Raw genomic sequence first — 25,533 nt, forward strand, 5'->3', positions numbered from 1 at the left:
TTTTAGCAAAAAGTAGACTTTTATTACAGCAGCAACTGAGGCGAATCGAATGGCCCCCCAGGGCCACCACTGCAGCACCACCCTCCTCTCCCGCCCCGTCCGCCCCAGCGGGATTGTAGAACTCGGCTCCCCCAGTGCCGGTGGGCTTCCTTCCCACACAGGCTGGGCAGGAGCCGGCAGATCAGCTACTAGCCCCCAACTAGAAGGCGGCTGCTGAGAAGGCCCAGGCCCACGTCTGTGCAAAACAAGTAAACAAAGTGCAGAGGGGAGGAAGAGAGGGAGAAGGGGTAGGGTGATGCTCAGAACCAGGGAGCCCCAAAGCCCTCCTGAATAATAAAGGAGAGAAGGGGCTTCACAGGGTAATACTGACTGGGGGGGAGGGGCAGGAGGGCTGTGGCACATCTAGTGACAGCCACAGCTCAGATTAGGGGCCTGGCCCGAGTGAGCTCTAAGAGGAGACGGTGACAGCGGCTGAGTTGAGGGTGCTGTTCCTGGCAAAATTGAACTTGTTCAGGGTCTCCTCTAGCAGAGAAGTCAGTCGGCTCTGGTCAGCCTAGGGGGAGAAGAGCTCAGTGAGACCGGCTGAGAGCAGAGAAGAATTGAGGCAGCCAGGGCAGCTGAAGACAGAAACCTCACCTCACTAATGAAGCCCAGCTGCACCAGCTCAGCTGCCAACTCGGGGATGTTCTCATCTGACAGAGAAACAGGAGAGAGTGAGCACAGCATGGGAGCGAGGGGCACAGAGCCCTGCGAATAGCCCCATTCGGGTTACCCTGGCTGGGAAAGAATGATACAAGCAAAATTGGCAGATCCACCCTCCAATTTTAGGGACTAAGATATTCATTCTATGTGAGTCAATGTGTTACTGCCCTGTCACCTTCCCCACCCCTGAGTATGTCCCTCATAGATAAGACTAGTAGACTCTCCATGCGGAGGAAAAGGAGAGACTCACTTGGCATCAGGTCACAGCTCAGGTGCCGGTTCAGTTTGTCCTCCAGCTTCAGCAGAAGCGTCAGCTGGAAAATAGGACAATCAGAAAATCAGGCTCCTCTTCCCTACCCTCTGGCCACCCAGCCCTACGCAGTCCTGGCCCTGAGCCTTACATGGTGTTTGACTCCCTCCTCCACTGACTCAATGTTGCACTGCATCAGCACCACCTAGGGAGAGGGGACAGAGAGGGTTACTAGAGTAGAGACTAGTCAGTAAAAAACCCCCAACAACTGGAAGCCTTTCCAGCCCACAGGACATGACGGCCAGGTAGCAGAAACGCATTCCTTCCTCTAAAGAACAAAGCCTTGAGATGTCCTCTCTCATTCCCACCATGACCAGGCATCCACACCCACATAGCCCCACCTTCCGGGTCTCCACTTCAGCTGGTTCAGGTGTTGGAGTTTTGACAGAGGGGGGCACCACAGGTGATGTCACCTCCTCCTGCTGTGGCTGCTGGGGCCGAGGCAGCCCAAAGGCTGTCAGGGGGTAGATCCCATTCCTAAAGGGAAATTAGACAGGTCACATGGGCTCTGAGAATGCCTTAGGACACCCACTCCTGCTTCCTAAGGAAGGCTTTCTTCTCACTCTTCTCTCACCTGACATCTTCAAGGAATTTATCCAGTTCCAGAGCTGGTGACTGAGAGTACCTGGAGGAGAAAAGAGAGCAAGAAGATGGAAGGAAGGAAACAAGCAAAATAGCAGATTCAACCATTCCCATAAAATGGAGAGTTGAGGGGCCGGCCCAGTGGTGCAGCAGTTAAGTTTGCACATTCCGCTTCGGCGGCCCGGGGTTCGCCAGTTTGGATCCCGGGTGCGGACATGGCACCACTTGGCAAGCCATGCTGTGGCAGGCGTCCCACATATAAAGGAGAGGAAGATGGGCATGGATATTAGCTCAGGGCCAGTCTTCCTCAGCGAAAAAAGGAGGATTGGCAGCAGTTAGCTCAGGGCTAATCTTCCTCAAAAAAAAAGAAAAAAAGGATAGTTGACAGAACGCTCAGGGTAGCAGTGACCAATCTGTCCCTTTCAGACTCTTTCAGTTGGTTACTCACAAAGTCTGAACTGGTTCTCTTCCTGGTCCAGCAGGGATTTCAGCCAATACAGCACTGGTATCCATGTTTTTGGTGATCTCCTCCAGAGCATTTTCTGGGATCATGTCTGGAGGGCATGATGGAATGAGAAGTTACAGAGGGGTAAGCAGATTAATATCATAGAAGGCACAGGGGTCCTACGAGTGAAGAATCCCTTTGGAAGTAGAAGAGGAAAGAGAGCATGCCAGTAATAGTTACAAGGTTCCAGACCATAAGAAAATTCCTAGGGGGGCCAAAGGGACTTACGTTGGTGTCCCACAATGCAGTGGGCAGCAAGGAGTTTGAGCGAGGGCACTTCAAACAGTGCTGGGTGGAACAGAAGTTCTCTGGCTGTTGGTCTGCGAGCAGGCTCAGACTGCAGGCACTTTTGAATGAACTCCTACAAATGGGAACAAGGAAGTGGAGCAGACATCTAGCAAGCACCCTACTGTGTTCATCTTTCTCTCTCATTATACTTAGCACAAGGCTTTATACATACTAGGTGCTCAGCACCTGTTGAGGGAACAAATTGCTAAAGTTATTTGAAAGAGCCTTGAAAACTATAAGGTATTCTATGAAAGGTATCTCTCCCTGTCTTTCTGGTTTTAATTATTTTTCTACTCTCCAACTACAAGCTTTCTCTTCTTTTTACTATTCAAACTCATGATTTCTTTTTCCTTATTTTCTACCTCTCTGTCTCATTAGCCCACTCACTGCTTATCTTCTCCAACCCTTGCCAAATTTACTTTCTCTCTTCCCAAATATACCGGTTGTGTCAGTAATATTCACCACCTTTTTATTTCCCAAGCCCAGTACCACAATGTCCTTTGTGCACTCCAATCATGTGTTAAATTCATTTCCCCAAGCTTCCTCTAACCACTCCCTTTTCCACCTCATAGGTCCCATGACAACTTGCTTTCCTCCTTTCAGTCTTAAAGGCCAACAAGTCATATACCTAATCTTCCACTTGAACACCCCACACTAACACTGAACTAGAAACTTATTCCGCACCAGCCTCAAGACTTTCCACTAGTCTTCCTTCTTTTCTCTCCTGCTCCCTTTTACGCTTATCTGAGTTACAAACTGTCCGTATTATTTGGACCTTTCTGTCTAGCCTCTACTTACTATAATCTATCTCCTTGATTCATAACCCTATAGTCTTTAAATCTTAGCTCATTATTTCAGAGCATGTACCATAACTAAAATTATATAAATAGAAAACCCCAAATGACTGATTTGATTAATTCAAGCTGATTGATTTGTTTAAAAATATCAAAATGGATGTCTCAGAGTGTATGCCAATTATTTGAGGTAACCATCAAAGTAGTTTACATCCATATAGACAGCCTAAATTAACACACACCCTTCAACCTCAGTATTACCCATCTTAAACCTGGGTGTGTGTATACAAAAAACATGGTAGGCACCACCTAGGGAAATGTTCACTGCTTTTGCCTGTCCTTTCTGCTTTATGTTCTCTTGCTCTTAGAAGAGAGCATATTTCCAGTAGGTAGAAAGGAAGAAGAACCTGAAGACATTTCGAAGTCTGTTGAGGAGGGAGCAATCCTGAAGATTCTTACCCTCTGTAGTGGGTCTTCTAGAAGCTGAATGGCACTGCTGATGGCTTCTTGTGGCACATATGAGGACTCTCCATTGCCCTGGATCTCCAGCACTGCCATCTGCAGTGAGGGAAAATAAAAAGGAAAAGTAGAGACCTAAGAACCTCAAGGCTCCCACAATCACTCCCTCAAGACCAGGACCTTACTCATCCTCCCTCCATTTCCCCCTTCCATCTTCTAATTTGACTCCCCCTTTCAATACCCCTGCCCCGGTCTCCTAACCTCCAGTGCACACATGCCAAAGGAGTAGATGTCCACTGCCGTTGTCACATTAGTAACTTCTAGGGAAAACAAAGACGACTTTGGTGAGTCAGAGGATGGGGGCAGGGAGTAGCAGAAATGCCTTAAAAACACTTTTTGTATGCCAGGAGAGGACTGAAAGTTTCAGTTATGTTACCTCTGTCCCTCAGGTTATAAGGTGGGAAACCTGGGGGATGGGCACAGGCAGAGAAACTGGGATGCCTCACCTCCATACTCTGGTGCAAAGAAGTGTAGATTCTTCTGCTCTTCCCGACAAGTCTTCACATGATTGTTGATAGTGTCAGGAGCCACTGGGAGTAGGGGAGATACCCACAATCTGACCACCATCAACAAAGCATAGTCTCACTCCAAAGAGAGGCCCCCAAAAGCCCAATTCTCTCCTGAAGTCTCTGACCCTCAAAAGACTCAAACCTATCCCTTTCCCATCATGAACTACAGATTAAGCAGGAACACCACCTACCTCCCCTTTCTCAGGTCTACCACTTCTCATCTAAGGTCCCGAACTCAGCAGCAACAAAAGCTCCACACTAAACTAACAGGTACATGCAGGCTTTGGGTTAGTCAAGGAACACAATCTAAGGAAAAACTTTCACTTGTGACCTGTTCAACTTCCCCAAAGCCCAGGTACATTTAATCCCTGATCACAGGAAAATGTTTGATCTAGTCCTTCCATCCACCCTGCAAATAGCATTAAAAACACAGGCAGCCCTTCCTAACGTGGAATAATTAGAGAGCTCAGAAACTTGGATAAAGATGGATTAGAAGGATTAACAATATACACCCAAGTAGCTAGCCCCCTTCTTACCCATTTGTGCTGACTGAAACTCAAAAATAGCCCAAAATTGAACCAATACCCTTGAATCACTTTCACTTTCAATCCACGAAAATTTTGAGACCCCTGCTCTAACCTTATTCCTCAACATTGCCTGCCACAGAACTGAACGAGGAACCAGGGCAGGGCCCAGTTTGGACTCACTCAGATCATAAACAATGACTACAAGTCACAGAGAGTCTGGGAGCACAATTAGAGAACCAGCCTGATGATGAGGGGGAATAAGAATCCAGGACATAAGTGGCCAGCCAGGCAGAATCCACACGGAACAAGCAGGTTATGGAAAGGCAAGCAGGTGGAGGGCTGGTGGGGCAGAGGCCAAGCAGGCATAATTAGGCAGGGCAGGTAAAGGAACAGAGCTTGCTCCCACGACTGCATGCACTGGGCAGCCGCAAAGGAGAGCGGAGGGAGCACAAACAGAGCCTCAAGTGGGGCAGAGGGAGCTCTCACCATTAGCAAAAATCCTATGAAAGACTGTTGGGAACAGAGCAGCCCGTAAGCGGGAGGGAGGAAAACAGAGAAAAGTTGTGAGCCATGGAGCAGCCAAGCCCCAGACAAATGGACACACAAACACACAGACACAACACACAGAAATGTTATACACTGCACACAGATACACAGCAAATGAAAGCACTCACAGCAGGCACAGCCTGGAACCTCCTTTGGTAGGGTCTGCCCCAGGGGCTCAAGTCAGACCTTACACCCATCTCTTGCCCTTTCCCAACCTACTATCAAGATCTCTGTATTAACCCATTTCCCTTCGAAAAGGTGCAAGATTAGACCATACCCCCTCTCCACTAATTAACTGGCCTCTCCCTATGAATTATGCCTAGCAAGGTCCTTCCTCTTATCACCAGCCCATACCTCAGAATTTTGCTCTGCTCTCCCCCATTCCTTTCATCTTACCCCCATGGTTCCCAAATTCCCGAGGCTCCCCTGCCCAGAACCTCTCCCTCCCCTCACCAGAGCCAATCTTGATGAGTCCGTTGTGCTGGATGAAGATGGTGTCACAGGTCAGGTTCCCATGGATGATGGGGGGGTCACAGGAGTGCAGGTAGCTGTGGGGGCACTGGGCTGTTAGAGGGGCCACTGGGAAATTAGGGCAGGGGGAACCCAAGGGTTAAGAGGAACAAGGGCCTGGTCTCCTGCTGGTCACCACAAAGATAATCCCCACACTCTGAATCTCCATTATGCCTGATGAGTTAAATAACTGGATAAGCACTAGGAGAAAGAGGTGGGAGACAGTGTTGTGGTTAGGGCATTAGGATGACCCTTTAATAGACCCATAGGGGCCTAAACTTGACAGAACATGACTCAAAGAAAGTGGGAGAGGCAGAAAAGAATAAGAGAGTAGTGCCCTGAAATCTGCTTGGAGGAACTAAATCAGGAATAAATATGGGCAAGACACTAACCAGATCCTACTTACCTTAGGGCAGAGAGGATTTGTGTGCACCAGCGCTTCCAAGCCTGGAACAGAGTTTGATCCAACAGTCAGGAGTAATTTCCTCTCTTAACCTTCCAAACACTTCCCTCCATCCCTTCCTGACCAGCTTCGTAATTAACATAATCTTTTAAAACCCCTAAACTAGCCTAAAGCTTTGTCTGCTCTCCCTCCATACCTTTTCATTCATAGTCTTGTGGTTCTTTTTGGTCTTCTTCAGAAATTGCTTAAGACTCCCAGATGACATGTATTCTGTGATAAAAATGACCTGGAGAGGCAAAGCACACAAATAAGGCCTTACAGTAGAAATGATCCTTTTCCTAGTGACCTATACAGCAGATATATATTAAATTTGGAAGCCTGGGTTTTTTTTTAAAGTTTCTCTCCTTTTGTTCTTAGCTTCACTTCCTTACCTTTGACAGGACAATGAAAACTACTGAGCAACACAAGCTATAGAAAGAAGGAAACGAAAGTTCATTCATTTCTGCCCTGACTATAACCAGACAAAAGGCATAGGTCAAAGCCGTACTCTCATCTCCACAGCAGCTGATTCCAGTTTTCTTTCAAAACTACCTTGTTTTAATTTCTGACTGTAAAAGAAACAATAAACGCAGCTAGTCTCTCTGCAGTAAGCTCAAGAAAAAGTTCTTACCCTGGCCTTGTTCTCTTTAACATCAGCCCAATACTTGTGAAACTTAACAATGTTGAGATGTTCCAACTGAATCAGATTATCAAACACAGCACGGACCTTTTCCTGGGAACAGGGGAGACAGTGTGATAACAGAGTTCAGAAAGCACTGTAATCCCAAAAACCATTCCCTATCCCTCCCAAGAAATAACTTAACCCAAGAAACTCTCCTCACAGTCAGCTTCCCAACACCAATTCCTCTTTAACACCCCACAGGCTGCATCCTTTCACCATTACTTACTTCCTGCAACTTGTAGTTCTTGCGCTCAGAGAACTGTACCTCGTTCCACACAACCTCTACACCCTCCTCTGTATCCATGGCCAGGTATGCACTGTCAATGCCTGGTACATTCCGTTGATTCACCTGAGAAGAAATTCAAATGAAAGGGAATTAAAGTTACCTCATGAACCCTCTATTGTAATACTCTATACGATAATCTTCTCATAGGCTCCAACCTGTTGAAGTTTGATCTGCCTTTTTGAGACTTTTTTTTTTTAAGATTTTATTTTTCTTTTTTCTCCCCAAAGCCCCCCGGTACATGGTTGTATATTTTCAGTTGTGGGTCTTTCTAGTTGTGGCATGTGGGATGCCGCCTCAGCATGGCTTGACGAGCGGTGCCATGTCCGCGCCCAGGATCCAAATGAGTGAAACCCTGGGCCACCGAAGTGGAGCGCACGAAGTTAACCACTTTGCCACGGGGCCAGCCTCTGCCCTTTTGAGACTTTGCCCCTCCACTTCTCACTTCTTAGAATTCACTCTTCCAAAAGTAATACTGCCACCACCTTACCTCTTCTCGCCTCTTCTGCCAGCGCCCACAGGGTGACTCTTCCAAGATCTCAGACTCATCCTCACTTTCTTCTTCTTCCTCTGGGGAAGCATTTGAGGTGGTGGAGGTCACAGGAGGTGACACTGACGTCAGGCCAGGAGCTGAGGATGAGGATTCTACCTTTGGGTCTGAGCCACTGCTGAGTACTGTCTGAGACTCCCCCTCCGACATGCTGGAACAAACACTCAGGCCTACATTGGTTGGGGCAAGGACGGAGGGAGAAGGCAGAGAGAGTTAAGATAGATGTATAAAGATTTAATCCCCTAATAACTTCATCTGGGGTTAAAAATAAAATAAAACATATACCTCCCTTGTTTCCTTTAAATCCAAAACCAGAATTAGTCCTGTCTGAACAATGAAACATTAACTACTCTCGTAGTCTAGAGGAGAGCTATCTTGGTTGAAGATGACCCACCCAGAAGTGGCAAACACAAGATTTACGGCAGTATAACTGCCCTTAGTAAGGTCCAAATTGAAGTGAAATCAGAGGCTCCATTCCTTCTCAGCACTAACTCACCCATAGCCTTCCCTGTGAATCCTCACCTACCCCTATTTGCATTGTGCTCAAGAACTAAGCTACATGGGTACTATTCAGAACAGATGATGACAAATACCAAAATGTTCCACTGAACCAGCCTTAAGGCTGGACCTTTAGCACTCTCAGCCAATTTATTCAGCTGAAACCCTCAGCTGATTTATTTTGCTAGAATTAACGTTGGCATTCACTATCCACCCCTCCTATACACACAATGAGCCTGCCAGTCCAAGGGGAGGCTACTATTAGGCCAGGTGACTGGCAGCGGTTAGTGACTTCATCCTTGATGACCTCACCTTCCCTGTGATGTGACTGTGGCAAATGGGTATTGGTTAGCAACATTTTTTTTTCATTCAGTCATTCAACAAATGTTTATTATGCACTTATTTGGGCCAAGCACTGGGCTAGATGCTTGAGATATAATAGTGACTAAACTAAATGAGATGCTCACACCCATGGAGCCACAAATTTAAGGACGATCTAAGACTTTAAACTTTCAGCTTTCATTTCATTCACATGGCTCAAAGGCTCCATTCTCTGGGGCACTGGATCCGACAAAGGCATTCATTTCAAGCACAAATAACTCAACATACCGCCATGTAGGAAAAAGTACTATATAGTATAACATTTTCTCAGGGACATGGCTACTTGAAGGAAAAGAATTCTCAAAAGCTAAATGTCACTTACTTGTCCAGATAGTCACAGGACAACCACTGAATATTACTCCATCTCTCTAAAAACAAAGGCTGTGAAGGAGTTAGAACCTGTGTGTGCTGGGCACAAGGAAGTGCTCTCCAGAATGAAAATGTCCCAGAAAGTAGATTTGCTCCTTTAAGTTCAGAATGAAGAAGCCTCTGAACAAACCAATCTTTCTGAAAAGCCCTTATTTCTTTTTAGAACTCTGGAATGCCCCCTTCTGCTCATCTCTGTCCTCAACCTAGACTATGTTGAAACCAAGTCTGGAGATTCTGATTAGATGACATTCTAGTAAATATCAGAGAACAAAAAAGCACTACAGAGAAAATCTGGAAAGGTGTTATTTCCCTATGTTATTTTCTGGGTCCTTGCCTATCATAGAGAGATTTCCTTCAACCAGCCAGGAAAACTACTATCCACGTCTATCCATGTAGTAGATAACACGTCTTAGTTATCTACCAGAAAATTTGATTTAGAGGTCATTTTCCTTCTTCCACTAAAAAGTAGCTAAGAAAATGGTACGAAAGTTCATATAGGTTACTTTCTAGAGAAACTATATTCATAGAATGCATCTTGAATCTGAACAGCTAAGTAAAATTTCCAGCTAGATTACAATGGGAAATACCAGTGGAATTCTAATACAAGAAGCCTGGAGCCAATGGGCTTAAAAGAAACTTCTGGACCCGGGGCACAATGAACCTACAGTAGGGCACAGGAGAAGCCAAACCTTCAACAGTCCTAGACATGCCGTTGGAATGTGCTTGTCCTCTCCCTCCCCAGTCTTTCCCCTGTAGGCAAAGTGAAGGCAATGCTCAAGATCCCCCGCACTTCCCTACTAATGAAGAAACCTGTGCAACACTGGGAGTTTTGTCCCAGGGTTGTTTAGAGGTTTAAATGAGATCTCATATGGAAAAGGCCATTTACGCCCCTAAAGGGAATCTCCTCGCCGCCTCCAGCCACCCCGAGCTGCATCGAGTGTTCACTTCTGAGCCATGTAGGTAGATTGTCCAGCAAAGTTTTTCTCCGAGACTTTCATTTATTGGAGTGCAGCCCCTCTGCATTTCAACTCCGTAGCAACAGCTGGCAGGCCACCACAGGCCTCTGGGACGCCCTCCCCCTGAGCGGTCCAAAGAGGGCCTCTGAGGCCTGCGGGACTGTCCAGTCAGATGTAAAGCAAGCTCAGGGAGGGAACCGCACACTCCAACAGGTCGCCCTGCCGGGTGTCTGCAGGGGAGCGCCGGCCCGCCAGGCAGGCCCCGGGAGTGAGCGGCGGCCACCTCATCAAAGGCGGCCCCGCGGCGCCGTCAAGGGCGCAGGCCACGCCCCCGCGCAGTCGGCGCGCAGCCCCCGCGAGCAGGCGCGGCCCCGACGCTGCGCTTCCGCAGGCCTCCGGGCCCGCGGCCGCCGCCCCCGCCCCCGCCCCCGCCGCGGGCCCCGCCTCTCGTCAGCCCCAGTTCGGCACGAACGCCAGGGCCCAGGGCCCCGCGCCGGCAGAATTCCGGGCCGCCGTCACTCGGCGCAGGTCGACGAGGCAGGGACTGTGGGGCCGCGGCGGCCCGTCGGCTCCGGCGGGCCGGGCCTGGGCCGCCGGGTGAACAGGGCCGCCGAGTGAGCAGGGCCGCCTCGACACCCGCCTGCCAGGGTCCCCCCGACCCGTCGGGCCGCAGAGGCCGATCCTCCCATCCTCTCGCCGAACCCTGCCTCCCCTTCATTTCCCTCGGCGCTCACCTCCCGACTCCGCTCCCGGCAGCCTGCGCTGCAGCTCCAGCTCGGGTTCCGGGGCCCGGGACCACAGAGACTCCCTCACAGCTGCACTCCGCCGCGCAACCGAACTGCAGGCCCCGCCCTCGCGACGTCGGGACCAACAGATGAGCGGCGCCGCACTGCCGTTGGGTTTCCATTGGACAAGGCGGCCGGGGTGGGCGGTGCCCCGGGTAGACGGTCGCTCGCCGGGATAGTCTTCAACCGGGTCTCCTCCCCTTGAGCCTGTCCGGCCGAGACCTCTCCGAGTCTACGGTATTTTCGGTCTCGACTGAGTCGTCTCTCTGTCCACCCCTCCGTGCAGTCCAGGTGCTCCTGATGCTTCTGCTGTGCGAAAGGAAGGCCTTCCCCCTCTTCTTGAAGGCGCCATGACGGTTCTAGTCCGACTGAAAGACAAAAGGAGCGAAAGACGTAGCCTCAATCCAAGAGGAGCGCCCAGCCCACTTTCATTATTTGGGAGCGAGACTGCGCGCAGGACACCAATTCTTCAGAAAGCTTTAAAAAATTACTGAACACGTTGACACTGAAAATTAATAGTTAACGTTTATTGATTGCATAGCACTATTTGCCAAAACTTTGCAAGAGATTTTCACAGATGTTATCTCATTTGATCCTAATAAGAAATTGAAATTATCACTCAATGACAGTTGACAAATACAAAAAAACTGAATCAGAGGTATTAAGCTACTTACCGAAAGTTGATTAAGAGCCGAGTCCAGAATCCAAAACAGTAATATACGTCAAAAAACTTCCGTGAAAAAATGTTTGGAAAGAATTTAGATTGCGAGGAGGCGGAAAGAAAAGATGATAGATTCTGGATGAATCTATTGATCTGTGAAAACTAAACGCAGAGCCTGAAGGATAGAAGTTCACTCTGCCATTAGACACGTATTATAGAGGGAGGAGGATGAATCAATCATTAGAATTTGAGAATGTCATAATCACTAAATTTCACTGTCTTTAAAAGGAATCTCTAATCCTACTCAACTGATAGGAAGGATATTTGGCAAAAGCTCTCTCATTTTTTCACTTCAAAATATTTATTTAAAAAATCAATCTTTCTTCCTTCCTTGATGCTTTTACCTTTGAAAGAGAGGATTCAAACCCTCCTTTAGAAATCGGATGAAAATTATGGATGAAATTTTAGATTTATTAAAAATGCATTAGCCCATCAAAGTTAGCATATCATTTCAGGGAGCTGAGGTTGAGAAACTTTGTTCCAATCTCAAAGAAAGGATGTTCCTCCTCCACTCCCGGATTAACCTTTTCTCCCTGCGGGTTCCAAAGCAATTGGAACACCTGGCCCATGGTAAACATTCATTAAATATCAGTTGATAATAGCATTATCGTTTCCCATTCGCTTCTGTTTGTGCCTTGGCATTATCAACTTTTCTCTTTCAACTAGCTTCTTTTTTCAAATGCGCATAGGGGACCCATTGGCATCCTCAAACTCCCGTTTTTCTTTTTCTTTCTTTTTGATAAAGATTAGCCCTGAGCTAACATCTGCTGCCAATCCTCCTCTTTTTGCGAAAGACTGGCCTTGAGCTAACATCCATGCCCATCATCCTCTACTTTCTATGTGGGACGCCTACCACAGCATGGCTTGCCAAGCCGTGCCACGTCTGCACCAGGGATGCAAACTGGCAAACCCCAGGCCGCCGAAGCACAATGTGCGCACTTAACTACTGCGCCACTGGGTGGGCCCCTACATAATCTTTTTCAATTTACTGTTTTCACTTTTTTCCAGGGCAGCACATATAGCACTACTTTAATTTTTTAACCATTGTAGAATATTTCATTGTCTAAATGTGCCAGTGTTTAATAACTACCAGTGGACATTGGGGTTGTATCCAACATTTATTATTACAAATAAAGCTGTAATGAACATTCCACTACATACATCTTTGCCTACTTGCAAAAATGATTACATTCTTAAAAGTGGAATTGCTTGCTAAATCAAAGGCTAAGAACATTTTAATTTGAATAGATATTGCCAAATTGCTCTTCAGAAAGGTCTCAAATAACAATACCACCTAGAGTATGTTAGGGTTCTTGCCCCCTAACATCCTTACCAACATTGGGTATTGACAATCTTTTCAACTTTAGTGATATATTAAGAAAAAAAAAAGATATCATGCTGTTTTAATTTGCATATATGTATTCAGTTAGAAGGGAAGTTAAACGTCTTTTTTTTTTTTTTGAGGAAATTGGCCCTGAGCTAACATCTGTTGCCAATCTTTGTCTTTTTTTTCCTCTCCAAAGCCCTAGTACCTAGTTGTGTATCCTAGTTACAAGTCATTCTAGTTCCTCTATGTAGGATGCCACTACAGCATGGCTTTTTTTTTTGTTAAGATTTTATTTTTCCTCTTTTCTCCCCAAAGTCCCCTAGTACATAGTTGTATATTTTTAGTTGAGGGTCCTTCTAGTTATGGCATGTGGGATGCCGCCTCAGTATAGCTTGATGAGCAGTGCCATGTCTGCGCCCAGGATCCAAACCGGCGAAACCCTGGGCCACCGAAGTAGAGCACACGAACTTAACCACTTGGCCATGGGGCTGGCCCTCACAGCATGGCTTGATGAGCAGTGCATAGGTCTGTGCCCAGGATCTGAATCGCTGTACCCAGAGCTGCCAAAGCAGAGCACATGAATTAACAACTTGGCCCCGGGATGGCCCCTAAGACTTTTTTAGAACAGCTTTAGGTTTACAACAAAATTGAGAGGAAGGTAGAGAGATTTCCCGTATACCTCATACCCCCACATATGCATAATCTCTCCCATTGTCAACATCATTCACCAGAATGGTATGCTTTTTACCAAGGATGAACCTACATCAACCTGTCATAATCACCCAAAGTCCATAATTTACCTTAAGGTTCACTCTTGCTGTTGTATATTCTATGGGTTTGGCCAAACGTATAACAGCACGTGTATATCTGTCATTATATAATACAGAATATTTTTATTGCCCTAGAATCTTCTGAGCTCTCCCTCCCCATCCCTGGCAACCACTAATCTTGTTATTGTTTCTATAGTTTTGCCTTTTCCAGAATGTCGTATAGTTGGAATCATAGTTTATAGCCTTTTCAGACTGGCTTCTTTCACTTAGTAAGATGCATTTAAGGCTCCTCCATGTCTTTTCATAGCTTGATCATTTCTTTTTAGTGCTGAATAATATCCCCATTGTCTAGATGTACTACAGTTAATTTATCCACTCACCTACTGAAGGATATCTTGGTTGCTTCCAAGTTTTGGCAATTATGAATAAAGCTCCTGTAAACATCCATGTGCAGGCTTTTGTGTGGACATAACTTTTTTTAATGTTTTTTGTTTGTTTGTTTGTTTTTGGTGAAGAAGATTGACCCTGAGCTAACAACTGTGCTGATCTTCCTCTATTTTGTATGTGGGACGCCACCACAGCATGGCTTGACCAGTCGTGTGTAGGTCTGTGATGAGATACGAACCTGCGAACCCTGGGCTGCCAAAGCAGAACATGCCAACTTAACCACTATACCACCAGGCCAGCCCCATGGACATAACTTTTTAACTCTTTTGGGGAAATACCAAGGAGTGCAATTTCTGGATCATAAGTTGAGTATGTTTAGATTTATAAGAAACCACCAAACTGTCTTCCAAAGTTGTTCTACTGTTTGGCCTTCCCACCAGCAATGTATGAGAGTTCATGTTGCTCCACATCCTCACCAGCATTTGTGGTGTTATTGGTGTTCTGGATTTTAGTCATTCTAATAGGTGTATAGCGCTATCTCGTCTTAATTTTCATTTCCCTGATGACATTTGATGAGGAGGATCTTTTCATATGTTACTTGCCGTCTGTATATCTTCTTTGGTGAGGTGTCTGTTAGTTCTTTGACCCTTTCTTTAACCAGGTTATTTTCTTATTGTTAAGTTTTAAGAGTCTTTGTATATTTTGGATAACAGTCCTTTATCATATGTGTCTTTTGCTAATATTTTCTTGCAGTTTGTGGCATGTCTTCTAATTCTCTTGACATTGTCTTTAGCAGAGCAGAAGTTTTTAATTTTACTGAAGTCCAGCATATCAATTATTTTTTTTATGGATTGTGTCTTTGGTGTTGTATCTAAAAAGGCATCACCATACCCAAGGTCATCTATGTTTTCTACTATGTTATCTTCTAGGAATTTTATAGTTTTCATTTTACGTTCAACTCTATGATCCATTTTGAGTTAATTTTTGTGAAGGGTGTAAGATCTGTGTCTGGATTTGTTTTTTTTGCATATGGATGTCCAGTTGTTCCAGCACCATTGTTTTCATATGTTTATTGACCAATTGCATTTTCTCTTTAGTTTCTTGCCTGTTCATGTTCTTTGTGTATTTTCTTACTGGGCTCATCATGTTTTTCTTATTGGCTTGTAAGAGCTCTTTATATATTAGGAAAATCCCATTGTCCTGCTTATCTCCTACAATGTGAATCCCATCCTATCTCTATCTTTACTGAAGCCTTAATCTCAGTTTATTACAAACTCATTCTCTATGACCTTTTTAGCATTTGGGACCACTGAACAGCATGTTCTTAAAACTCCTCTCTTACTTTTATAATAGTGATTTATTTCATTTCTCTCTCAACTCCTTATCCTAATTTTTTCTCCTGTATCTTTACTTTCTATTCTTCCTTCCTAACTATTAGTGTGCCCATGAATGTGCCCAAAGTTATATTCTTTGGTCTCTCTACACCATCCTTTAGAAAATATATCCATTGATGAGCTTCCAATATATCATCTGAATGATATATTTATCTCTAGCACTTACTTCTTGCCCAAACTCCTAGATTATATTGGATGCTCCACTGTCATTTCAAACTTAATTTGCCTAAAGATTTCCATCGCACGTCAGTAATTCACCTCAAGAACCAATTTATCTGGAGTAGAAACCAGATGGCTGGGTGACAGGTTGGGACTTCTTATATACCCATTTATGCCTTTTGAACGTTGTGCTATATGTACATATATTTTATTCAAAAAACAGACATTTAACAGAGAACAATTTATTACATAATTGTAGAATAAAGAAAGGTAATGTGTTGAGACTACCCATATCTACTTGCCTAATTCTAAGCTTCACAAGTGACCTGCTGACCTCATCTCCCAAGTGGACTATAGCTTGCATTGTGATGTGCTGGTTGCCCAACTCTATAAATTTACCAAAAATCACTGAATTCCAAGTGACTGAATCTTATGGTGTAAAAATCATACCTCAATAAAACTGTCCAGAATCTTTCAGGAAATTGGAAAATGTACTGGGTTTCTGCTCTAAGCTTTTCTTCCTCAATGTGAAACTCACCAGTCATACCTCCAATCTGATAATTCTTCTAAGGATGTGATGTAGATCCTTTCTTCCAAAAGAGGCTTTTTAAAAAAAAAATCAAAGGGACAAAAATGCTCCCTTACCTCAAGCTAGGCATTTACATTTCTGTAGGACCTCAAACTAAGAGAAACCTAGATTTCTTTTCTTTTCTTTTCTTTTTTTCTGCTAAGGAAGATTCACCCTGAGCTAACATCTGTTGGCAATCTTGCTCTATTTTGTATGTGGGTTACTGCCCTGGCATGGCCACTGACAAGTGGAGTAGGTCCGTGCCTGGGAACTAAACCTGGGCCACCGAAATGGGGTATGCCAAACGTAACCACTAGGCCACTGGGCTAGCCCCAAGAGAAACCTAGATTTCTTGATAATTGTGAATTATCTGAGGTACTTTAAAACATACACATTCCCAGGACCCTCCCTGGATCAACTGAATCTGGATCTAGGGGTGGGGGAGGACTTTGGTACTATATGTCTAAGAATCTTCCCAGGTGATTCTGATGCAGGTAGCCTGGCCTGTCATTAGGCTGAAGGATGGTAACCATTACCCTAGCTCACACCTTATCCCTGTCTAGGGATGATTCCTTGGGACATTGCCTCATAACTTAGGCCTCTGAGCTTCATTATTTATGTTATGAAATGGAAACATTATTTAGTTCTATACCTTTGTCATGTCATAAGAAATGGAGTCAACTTCTAAGACAAACATAATAGTTAAATAGAGGGACTGGGGAATAAAAAACCAAAGAGCTCATCTAAATTAAGAATTCAGGGGCTGGCCCAGTGGTGCAGCGGTTAAGTGTGCATGTTCCGCTTCGGCAGCCTAGGGTTCGCCAGTTCAGATCCCGGGTGTGAACATGGCACTGCTCAGCAAGCCATGCTGTGGTAGGCATCCCACATATAAAGTGGAGGAAGATGGGCATGGATGTTAGCTGAGGGCCAGTCTTCCTCAGCAAAAAGAGGATGATTGGCAGCGGATGTTAGCTCAGGGCTAATCTTCCTCAAAAAAAAAAAAAAAAGAATTCACCTGAGGGGCCGGCCCTGTGGCCGAATGGTTAAGTTCGCATGCTCTGCTTTGGCAGCCCAGGGTTTCACCAGTTCGAATCCTGGGCACGGACATGGCACTGCTCATCAGGCCATGCTGAGGCAGCGTCCCACATGCCACAACTAAAAATACACAACTATGTACTGAGGGGCTTTGGGGAGAAAGGGGAAAAATAAATTATAAACAAAGAATTCACCTGACATTATTTGATTCTCGCAATTTTATTCAATTATGTTCAAATCAAATTCATTTACTATTTGTGTTGTTCTATGTTTTACTAACATAAAAGTAATACCTGTCTTATCTCATAGGGATGTGGTGATTTTAAAATAATGATCAGGTCATTCCATAGCTTTTTCTGGGCTAAAAACTCTAAAGTAGACCTTTTCTGCTTGTTTTCATATACTTAATTTACCTCTGTTGTAGTTAATAAAGACAACTTTACTAAATCTAAAGTTATTTCCTGTAAAAACAGATCCAGACTATAAGGAAGGGATTTGGAGATCCTTTTTAGCACTAATAGTTTAAGACTCCATTATTTTACAGCTCACACCTGTACTGCCAGGCTTGACTCAGAGAGCAAAATTCAACTTAATTAAGCAAATATTTATCTAGTCTGACTGTGTGCCAGGCTCCATGTCAGGCAGTAGGGTAACATATTAATAAGACAAAGTTCCTGTCCTCAAAGAGCTCACATTTATTTAGGAAGATATCTGTGTAAACAAAAAAGTTATAATACTTAACAAGAGCAACAACAGAAGTGTGTGTAAAGTTCCATAGACTGAGTAAGAAAGATACCCGGGAAGAGGTGGTAGGCTGGACAATGCCCCCCAAAGATATCCACATCCTCATCCCTGGAATTTGTGAATATCAGATCATTTGGCAAGAGGGATTTTGCAGATGTGATTAAATTAAGGTTTTGAGATGGGGAGATTATCCTGGATTATCAGGATAGACCGTAAATGTAATCACAAGTGCCCATAAAAGAGGGAGGCAGAGGGAGATTTGACTACAGAAGAAAAAGAAATATAATAAATACCACAGCAGGGCCGGCCCCGTGGCAGAGTGGTTAAGTTTGCGTGCTCTGCTTTGGTGGCGCAGGGTTTCGCTGGTTCGGATCTTAGGTGCAGACATGGCACAACTCATCAGGCCATGCTGAGGTGGGTCCCACATGCCACAACTAAAAGCATACAGCTATGTACTGGGGGGATTTGGGGAGAAAAAACCGGAAAAAAAAAAAATACCACAGAAAAATATGTAAATGCCATGGAAGAAAGAGGTTGGAGTGATGCCAAGGAATGCAGGCAGCCTCCAGAAGCCAGAAAAGAGAAAATGATTCTTCCCTAGATCCCCCAGAAGGTACCAGCACTGCTGACACCTTAACTTTAGACTAGTGAAACTGACTTCGGACATCTGGCCTCCAGAACTGTAAGGGAATAAATCCGGTGTATTAAGGCACCATTTGTGGTAATTTGTTACAGCACTCATAGTAAACTAATACATAAGGTTTCCCAGAGAACAAGGCTGATGTCTGTTGAACTGGGTTTTAAAGGATGAATAAGAATTCATCTAGCAGTTAAGGGAGGAAAGAACAATCCAGAGAAGAACTTTCCTTTTCTCTGACTCTCCAGTTTCAGAAGATAGGAAATTGGACCATAAAAGTTTTGTGACATATGCCTCACATTTTAGTAGTAAGAGTTGAAGATTTCCAATATAGGCATTAATTTTCTTCTGTTCACCCTACCTGTGGCTTTTCAGTTTGAAATTTAATCTTTGTTTTTACAAAGTTTCTTTCATCTGGGAGAGAAGAGAAGAGATTTACCAGGAAGAACCTTCTTAAGAGAATAAATGAGAAAACTAGAGAGAGAATCTGATAAGGATACTTGTTTATTATTGGAGCAAGCTTGGGAAAAGCCCTCTCCAAAAACAAGCAAAGGAACTCCTTGCCTGATTTGTTTGGGACTAAGAGAAACAAAATGGTGAAAATAAAAAGTTAGTAGGAGCTCTAACCTGAGTATAATTGAAGAAAGAATAAATTAATTCACTCAGAATGCAATACAGAGACACAAGGATATATATAGTTAAGAAAGAAGGAGGATAGATTGAGAGTCCCAATGTGTATAATGAGAGTTCTAGGAGAAAATAAAGAAAATGATGGAGAAACAATGTTAAAAAACATAAAAGATAAGAATTTTTAAGTACTGATGAAAGACATTAGTCCTGAAGTTTTTTTTTTTCAAGATTTTATTTTTTTCCTTTTTCTCCCCAAAGTCCCCCGGTACATAGTTGTATATTCTTTGTTGTGGGTCCTTCTAGTTGTGGCATGTGGGACGCTGCCTCAGTGTGGTTTGATGAGCAGTGCCATGTCCACGCCCAGGACTCGAACCAATGAAACACTGGGCCTCCTGCAGCAGAGCATGTGAACTTAACCACTCGGCCACAGGGCCAGCCCCAGTCCTGAAGTTTTAAAAATAAGCTTTCAGTACTAATAAAAGAAACACATATTGAGGCATGCCATAAGGATATTTGTACAACATTAAGGATAAAGAGAAAATTGTGAAAGCTACAAGTGATAGGAGAAAAAACAGATTACCTATGAAACAACAGTAAAACTGGTAGAGACTGAGGACAAAATACATTTTGCTATACCAGAAACAATTAAGGAATTAAAAAAACACACAATCTCAGTGAAAGACTTACTTATAAATGACAATTTATAAAACTTCCTGGGAAAACTTCCACTTCTGGCCATGATGGTATAAGATGGACCAACTTTACCCTCCTGCCTTAATCCTCTAGAAAATGAGACAAAATATATGAGCAATAGTTTTCAGACATTGGATAACAGGCAGTGCAAGATAGCGGTCCCTGAGAGAAGAGAAAAAAAATTAAGTGAATCCTATGAGTACCCCAGCTTACTGCCTAGAAAGAGTTTCCAGCCCACTTTGTAGAAAGAGAAAATCCAAACACAGCCTGACAATCTCACTGCATTGAGAAGACAGTTTGAAGGTGAGGGAGGCCAAGGTGACTAACGTCTTCGGGGCAGAGCACCAGAAAGGGTGGAGCTACATAGAGAGAGAACTATGGCACTCTGCAGAAGGATCCTCTCAAGATTTTGGCTGAGTACTGAGCTAAACATACATGTGAGGAAGCTATCAAAGCTGAGGAAAGAGCCATTTGAGAGGAGTAGGTAGAACAATCTTCCAGTGGAGACAAAGCCATTTTGGTGGACAGAGTAGCAGGATTCCAGATGGCAGGTTTCCCACTACTGCTGTTTGTTCTTTAGTCCCTAGCAAATTGGAGAGCCAAGTGGTTACAAAGTGAGGCCATTTGTTACCCTGGATGTGACCCTCAGGAACTTTTGCTCTCCTCATGACTACAAGAAGAAGCAGAACTCTCCTAAGCAACACTATGGTTCTCCTGGGCCAATCCGTCGGACTCAATTTGGGTGTTCTCAGGTCTCAGCAGCCAATATGGCAAAGGAGTTCTGTTACTAAAGGATTTTGAGGAATCCCTAAGGAATGGTTAAATGTGCCACAGAGTATCTTTGGAAATTTCTATTGCTTTTGCCAACTGTCCTTCTTTCAAACCATTGCTGCTCTTGAACTTTGCCACCACCTCCTTCAGGCTCTCCATGTAGCCCCATCCCAGTGGACATAGATCTCCTCACTTTATTCCTCAAAGCTCAGCTCGGTCCAGGCTATTCAACAAGACATAGAGGAACAGACATTAAAAACAAAGAGCAGCCCACGAGTGCTACTAGAAGTAGCTATTCTTCAGATTTCTGATAATGTAGAGCCAGCTTAGTCTGCCCACTTCCCCCAACAGGAATCTCTAGTCTGTGCCATATCTTGAAATCCTAATGCCAGCAACAGGCATGAGTCCAAAGAGAATCTTTCTTTTCCAGTTCAAGGCCTGCTTATTGCCACCCTAGAAGGTCCGATTGAGGTATTGAGGTGAGGAGGAAATACTCACCTCCACCTTGGCCTGGTTGATGCAATTCCAGGAATCACTGACACTCCAGACTTTGGATAATCTGGCTGTGCATAACACACTTTGTGAGATACCAGTGGTTCAGGCCAGTCTGTCCTCTTGTGTGAGGTGTGGAGATAAAATTGACACACTCCTCAGGGTGGCTCCAGTTTTGCGATCACCTGTGAGTAAACACCTGGATAAAAACACACATAGGTCTCCTAAGAACAAATAAAGATTTTAAGAGACATTCCAATCTATACTCTTATTTAGGGGAAAAAAATGATCTCTCTCTCCCTGCAAGGGCACAGTCCTGCAAAAGACACAATTTATATTACTAATAAATAAATTAACCCCAGCATCTCAGTCTGAAACATCTGACTTTTGGTTAATGGTCATTTCATGACTTTCTTTAGCATAAAGGTGAGTACTTCCTTTATGTATGTGTAGAGGGCCCATTCTGGTGATTTCCCTGTGTAAAGGCAGACTGTTTCAAAATGAATATGTCTTACCGTCTAGAAATATAAAACTGCAACTGTAAAATATAACATTTCTCTGACCTTAAAAGAAGTTTCATTTACTGGGTACGCTTTAAAACACATGAATACAAAGAAGAGTATGTGCTAGCCCACATCCTCATAAATGGACTCTTTCCGCTCTCTTTTCTAGTAACTTCGAAATACCTGTATTCCTTCTTTCTTAGTCCTAAATCTTGCCCGCAAGTTTTTTTCTTCCTTCCTAGACCAATCTTTCACTTTTAATCACACACAGGAAGAAATATAGTATCAAAACTGCTGAGCTTCCAAAGATAATATTTTATGAATAGTATAATGTCATCAGAAACAGGATATGAAGGAAGTATGTGAAGGGTCAAAAACAGAATTAGGAACCCCAGGAAAAGCCTGGGAGGGGGAGGAGCCTTGGAGGACCTACTTCCCAACTTCTCACTCTTTTCTCATTCTGTCCTACTTAACATCTTCCATATGCAAGTCAGGTTTCTCAATCTGTGGTCTGTTACCCTCTAGGGGTCTTGTATTTCCAAAGCGCTGTGAGTCTTCCGTGAGAATCTTAAAACTTTATGCTTTAAGTTTCATAATATAAGCATATTAGCATATTTTGGATCATCTGGATTAACACTTTATATTTTTGAGTGATACTGAGTTTATGTTTAAATTTACAATTGAACTGGTGTCACATTATACTCTGAAGTTAGCATTCAACTTTTAAGACAATGTTGCCCCACCTAGGTCCCTGGAATCCCTTGGGATCTGCAGAAATATGTCTCAGGGGTTCACAATTTCTCATGTTTGAAAAACGCTGGCTTAAGCCACCTTCTTTTTTTTTCTCATGAGAGCTAACTGGAAAGAGGCTAAGAGGCTAATAGAAACAGACAAAAAGGGTTTTTAAAATGACTAGTATTTGTCAGTTTATCTTCAATGTTTGACTAATTTAAAAGGCAAGAAAATATAAGCAATCTAATGATTATTTTAAAATAAAACAGGGGCCAGCCCCAGGGCCGAGTGGTTAAGTTCGCGCGCTCCGCTTAGACGGCCCAGGGTTTCGCCGGTTTGGATCCTGGGCCGAGACATGGCACCACTCATTGAGCCGTGCTGAGGTGGCATCTCACATGCCACAACTAGAAGGACCCACAACTAAAAATATACAACTATGTACTGGGGACCTTTGGGGAGAAAAGAGGAAAAACAAAATCTTTAAAATAAAACAAATGTGATACTGGGATATATAATTGTGAATGTGTAGAAATTGCCAAAAGCTTAGAATTAGCTGTTTTCTATCCACAACAAACAATGCATGCCTTCATCCCTTGTTGTTGAATGAACTTGGCATATATTTTAGAGACCCTTTTTCCAGTCAGGCCAGACCCTAAGGTATATTTTCAGGAGCTGCTTCTGTTACCATGTTCAATTAGTCAGATTTTTGAAGCTCACAATTTAAAGACAAGCTCAAGAACAGCAATCTGTGAATATCATTTTTTGAGGGGTTTTACAGTTAAATTTTTTGCTCCCTACCAAAGCATGAAAACTTTGTGTCCCTGGAATTGTACTATAGTGGTTTAGGGGAAATGGGAATAGAGTAGGGAGAGGATAATCCTCATATTCTTTGTCTCTTCCTCACCTCTTTCCATGAGCCTCCTTGGTATCTCCATTTCCTGTCTCTGAGACACCACTGTTCTCCCAGTGCCTCATTTGTTCCTTGAGTCATACTTCCTTTTCCACTTTTTTCCTTGTCTATTTTGCTCCCATTTTGTTTCAGACCATCTCCTAGTTTTTGTGAATGTAATAATGTTATTTCCATCCCATATTTAGCATGTGTATATGCAGACAATAAATGGTAGTCTTGTCATTGAACAATAATGCAACATTTATGCAAACTTGGCACTTGATATTCTACTCCTCTTATCCTTAAAGCAATCTGGAAAACTAGATATTTTATGTCTGTTTTACAGATGAGGAACTGAGCCCTAGAGAGAATAAGTAACTTGTGTGAAAGACCACATAGGTAATATATATCAAAATTTACACTTTTTCCACAATGCCATATTCCATTCTTAAGGGGGAAAAAAAGGAGGCTGAGTAGTTTCGTGTTCCCTTTACATGGCCTTTGTCAGAGGTCTCATCCAGGTTCATGATGACCTGCAGGCCTCATAGCCTAAATTTAAGCCAATATTTTCAATGTTTGTATATCTATTTGTCACCTTAAACTGAACCCACCACTTTCTCCCAAAACTAGCACACACACCCACACCACACCATTCTTAATGGCTCCACCAATTTTTGTCATTCAGGGTCAAATCCTTGGTGTTATTCATTCATTCAACAAATATTTAAATACAAATGAGCTCAGATGAGAATTGTGCTAGGGATGCTGGGGTATTCAATGGTAAGTTTGATGGAGTTTCTGCCTTCATATAGACTTACAGTCTATCAGGAAAGACAAGTGGGGCCACACACTAGTGTAGGGATATTACAGAAGACTTCCTGGAGGAAGTGATGATAAAAGGGGGTAGGTGTGGAGGTGTGTGTTCCATGGGTGAAAGGACAGGAACAGAAAGCATGGCTTTTGAGGAACCCAAAGAAGTCTTGCTGAAGGCTTGAGTTGTAGGGGAAATGGGGAGAAAGTGGAAAAGACATGCTAAAATCAGTTTAAGCATGACGGGTCTGGTAAACTGCGGTAAGGAATTTGGATTATCTGAAGAGCAGGAGAAAGCCGTGATTAGTTTTCTGTTGTAAAAGAATCAATCTGTTCACAGTTTGGAGAATTTCTCCTCTCCCTTCCATCCCCTGAATCCAATCTATTATTAAATTCTGTCGATTTCTTATTGTCTAATTTGTTCCTTCTTCTCTATTCCCACTGCCACCACCTTAGTCCCAGCCCTTCTCATCTCATGCTTAGATTAAGAGCCCTTTTAACCAGTCTCCAGACTTTCTCCCTCCAGTTTACACTGCTCACAAAGTCCAGACCAACAGTCCTAAAACGCTGCACCAGGATAACAGTGAAGTTCAAGTCACCCATCTTGATCCATCTATGACCATCTCTATCCTATCTAACACTACTACTTAAAATCACTTTCCAAGGAGGCCAGCCAGCTTCCTCAAAAGTCCTCCCGAACGCAGTTTACACTTTCCTCACCCTGAAACCTTCTAACATTATTCCCAGATAGAGGTCTTCATTTTCTTTTGTCAGAAAAGACTCTTGTCACAGTCTACTCATACAGGCCTCACAAGGCCTGGCCAGGTACTTCGTGCGCTCAGAACAAATACTAGTTAACTTTAATCGAACAGAATTGGACGTGCTTTGTGGGGTCTGAGGGCGCGGTGGGGAAAGAAGAGGCTGACACACTGGAGGATGGACCGGAAGCGCAGGGTTCCACACAAAAGAACTTCAGACAAACACACGAGAGGCCGGGGTACGCGGAACGAAAGGGGGGACAGCAACCGACACGTACAGACCAAGTGCCGCCAGCGGGGCCACTCAGGATACGCCGCGGCCGTTGGTGGGCGTGGCCGCTCCAGTCTCGCGGGAGCGGCGGTTGGGCGGGCCGTTGTCCCCGCGGGCGGGGCGAGTTGCTAAGGAAATGACTGCCCGCAGCGCCGCGCCGCGCCGCGCCGGCCGGGCGGGGTCTCGAGCGGCGCCGTTTCCGCTTCCGCTCTCTCTCTGCTCCGGTCCCGTTACCGCCTCCTGCCCGGCCTCGCGCCTTTCACCGGCACCTTGCGTTGGCCGCGCGGCCGGGCCCGCTCCTGCCACGCGCACCCCTGGGGCTCCAGCTCCGGCACGGGTCGCGCTCCGCTCGCGTGCCCCTGAGGCCGCCGGCCAGCCGCCGCCATGGGTGCCTACCTCTCTCAGCCCAACACGGTGAAGTGCTCCGGGGACGGGGTCGGCGCCTCGCGCCTGCCGCTGCCCTACGGCTTCTCCGCCATGCAAGGCTGGCGCGTCTCCATGGAG

General features: G+C 44.5%; 2 protein-coding genes across 6 annotated transcripts in view; one reads left to right on the forward strand and one right to left on the reverse strand.

Moving 5' to 3' along the window:
- Positions 1 to 25,224, reverse strand: NRBP1 (nuclear receptor binding protein 1). 5 transcript variants are annotated; one of them, XM_023619330.2, is made up of 21 exons: positions 25,037 to 25,224; positions 21,073 to 21,265; positions 10,688 to 11,106; positions 7,690 to 7,919; positions 7,143 to 7,265; positions 6,866 to 6,967; positions 6,392 to 6,481; positions 6,199 to 6,239; positions 5,736 to 5,830; positions 5,223 to 5,246; positions 4,147 to 4,230; positions 3,902 to 3,960; positions 3,641 to 3,739; positions 2,328 to 2,460; positions 2,043 to 2,148; positions 1,587 to 1,637; positions 1,354 to 1,489; positions 1,104 to 1,157; positions 953 to 1,016; positions 637 to 692; positions 1 to 553 (listed from the first exon to the last, which is right to left on the reverse strand). In XM_023619330.2, exons 4-21 carry the CDS (start codon positions 7,897 to 7,899, stop codon positions 449 to 451), a joined length of 1,632 nt encoding a protein of 543 aa, XP_023475098.1. In that variant the 5' UTR covers positions 7,900 to 7,919; positions 10,688 to 11,106; positions 21,073 to 21,265; positions 25,037 to 25,224; the 3' UTR covers positions 1 to 448. The 5 variants fall into 5 exon arrangements, with proteins under 5 accessions (XP_023475098.1, XP_070091786.1, XP_023475099.1 ...); XM_070235685.1 differs by lacking the exon at positions 5,223 to 5,246 and adding an exon at positions 23,206 to 23,351 and having other exon boundaries at positions 24,721 to 25,045; XM_023619331.2 differs by lacking the exon at positions 5,223 to 5,246.
- The window catches only part of PPM1G (protein phosphatase, Mg2+/Mn2+ dependent 1G), a 19,729-nt gene continuing 19,251 nt past the window's right edge, over positions 25,056 to 25,533 (forward strand). Inside the window, exon 1 of the mRNA XM_001502269.6 lies at positions 25,056 to 25,533. Within this exon, the coding sequence (XP_001502319.1) occupies positions 25,414 to 25,533 (120 nt within the window). The 5' untranslated portion in view covers positions 25,056 to 25,413.

Source organism: Equus caballus, chromosome 15 (genome assembly GCF_041296265.1).
Source record: "Equus caballus isolate H_3958 breed thoroughbred chromosome 15, TB-T2T, whole genome shotgun sequence".
NCBI lineage: Eukaryota > Metazoa > Chordata > Mammalia > Perissodactyla > Equidae > Equus > Equus caballus.

Coding starts and splice junctions, on each gene's coding strand:
- NRBP1 (XM_023619330.2), bottom strand. CDS start 7,899: ATGTCGGAGGGGGAGTCTCAGACAGTACTCAGCAGTGGCTCAGACCCA. Junction 2,461..3,640: donor TAGAAGACCCACTACAGAGG/GTAAGAATCTTC, acceptor TCCCATTTGTAG/GAGTTCATTCAAAAGTGCCT. Junction 1,490..1,586: donor AAATTCCTTGAAGATGTCAG/GTGAGAGAAGAG, acceptor ATTTCCCTTTAG/GAATGGGATCTACCCCCTGA.